Consider the following 1,660-nt stretch of genomic DNA (forward strand, 5'->3'; position numbering starts at 1 on the left):
CTTCTGAAAGCAAAAATTTGAATTGTTATCATTTGTTACACATTTTATAAACAGCAGTGAAAAGAAATTAACAGAAGGAATTCAATTTTTAGATATAGTCATAGTCATTTTAAAAGCTTGACTTTGTCCTTTAATAACTTAAAAGTGGGGTTCTTGCCGATTTTCTTGTTAAAGATGACCAGAAGTTCCTCTTCCGGTCTGTGGTGTTCATTCGTCACTGCATAGTACTGAGCTAAAACCTTCACAAAGAGAAACGAATGTCAAACGGGTGTGTATGTCCTGGAAATGTACCTTACAGCGTTCTTTAATGCAGAACTGGGCCAAGAGGAAAGAATAAAGAAGCCCAGGAGCTGGTGGCACAGGTGCGCTCTGCTCGCGGCTCCCCTGTAGCTGCCCAGAGGGGCAGGCAGCTGCGTGTCCTACACAGTACGACTAAAACAAGGCATGCTTGCTCGGGAACGAGCATGTGAGAAAGGTCTCTAGAACAGTTTATTTCCAAGCATAATAAAAATGAAGTAAACGGAGCTTTCCTCACAGTCATACAGGGAAGTCTAAAACCTGGTACTCCCCTGGCTGAGGTTGTGATGGGGTTTGGCCCCATTCCCTCTTCACACCCTGAGGGTTACTGGAGGGGCTTAAAAATCAATGAGACACCCCCACACGCGCTCACTCATTCTCTCTCTCAAGAATATTTTAGGCTGAAGAAACAAATTGTATATTGTAAAGTAAATTTGTCGCAGCTGATATATACCTGGCTTGTTCATGCACACCATACCTTTTTCCTTAGCTTTTTGATGGCAATTTCATTGTCTGGGGCCTGCTTCAGAACTGCTTTAATTGTTCCCTTCCAGTTGAATTTACCTACAACACAGATAATGAAACGTAAGACGTTTTGCTTACTTGTACTACCCAACGGGTAAAGAAATGATCTCTGAAACATCTGTTTGCTTCTCAGGAAATGAACGAATCCTCCAAAGGAAGGACACAGTACCATGGGGCAGTGCCTTCATCTGTCCCCCACAGTGGCCTATAGACACCACCACCCTTCAACGAACTCACTGTTAGAGTGAGCACATTAAATGTGTATCGTAAGTACCAACATCACTTCAGATTCCTGCAACAACAGAAAGCTGAATTTACAGGGCTCAGCAAGCACTTACTAAGCACCACAGAGGTCAAGGGGCTTCCTTCCAACACAGCAAGGAAGACTAAAGTGAGTAAAGCAGCCTGCCCTAGAAGGAGAGTGAGGCAGTCACAGATGGCGCCTATATGGGGAATATGCACTCATTTAGGGAGCCTCAGTTCTGAGGTCAAGTACATTCACTCCCCCTATTCTCCTGCTAAGCACAAGCATAAGAACCCTGAAGCTACATATCCAACAGAACCTAGTAAGACTCTGAAAGAGGAGACCGGTTGGGAACTCAGGGCCCTCAGAGTGATAGACCAGTGAGCCCTTTTTACTTCCTATGTCCCAGATTTAGAGCTTTAGGAGCCAGCAACCTGGAATGCCAATAAGCACAGACAAAAAAAGGCCCCCACAGATGCGGCCTGGGGGTCTCTCTCTCTCTCCCCCTGAAGAAATAAACTTTAAACAAACAAACAAACAAATAAACAAAAACAAAAAACAAAAAACTTGGAAAAAGAAATCTCCAGGATCTCA

At 43.9% G+C, this 1,660-nt stretch overlaps 1 protein-coding gene across 1 annotated transcript in view; it reads right to left on the minus strand.

Annotated features, from left to right (window-relative positions):
* LYAR (Ly1 antibody reactive) overlaps positions 1-1,660 on the minus strand; it is a 17,419-nt gene continuing 15,759 nt past the window's right edge. The window contains exons 8-9 of the mRNA XM_027766209.1: positions 776-861; positions 1-239 (exon numbers count right to left, since the gene is read on the minus strand). Of these exons, the coding sequence (XP_027622010.1) occupies positions 105-239; positions 776-861 (221 nt within the window). The 3' untranslated portion in view covers positions 1-104. The remainder of the gene's footprint in view (positions 240-775; positions 862-1,660) is intronic.

This window comes from Tupaia chinensis, unplaced genomic scaffold (genome assembly GCF_000334495.1).
Source record: "Tupaia chinensis unplaced genomic scaffold, TupChi_1.0 Scaffold141490_1, whole genome shotgun sequence".
Classification (NCBI taxonomy): domain Eukaryota; kingdom Metazoa; phylum Chordata; class Mammalia; order Scandentia; family Tupaiidae; genus Tupaia; species Tupaia belangeri.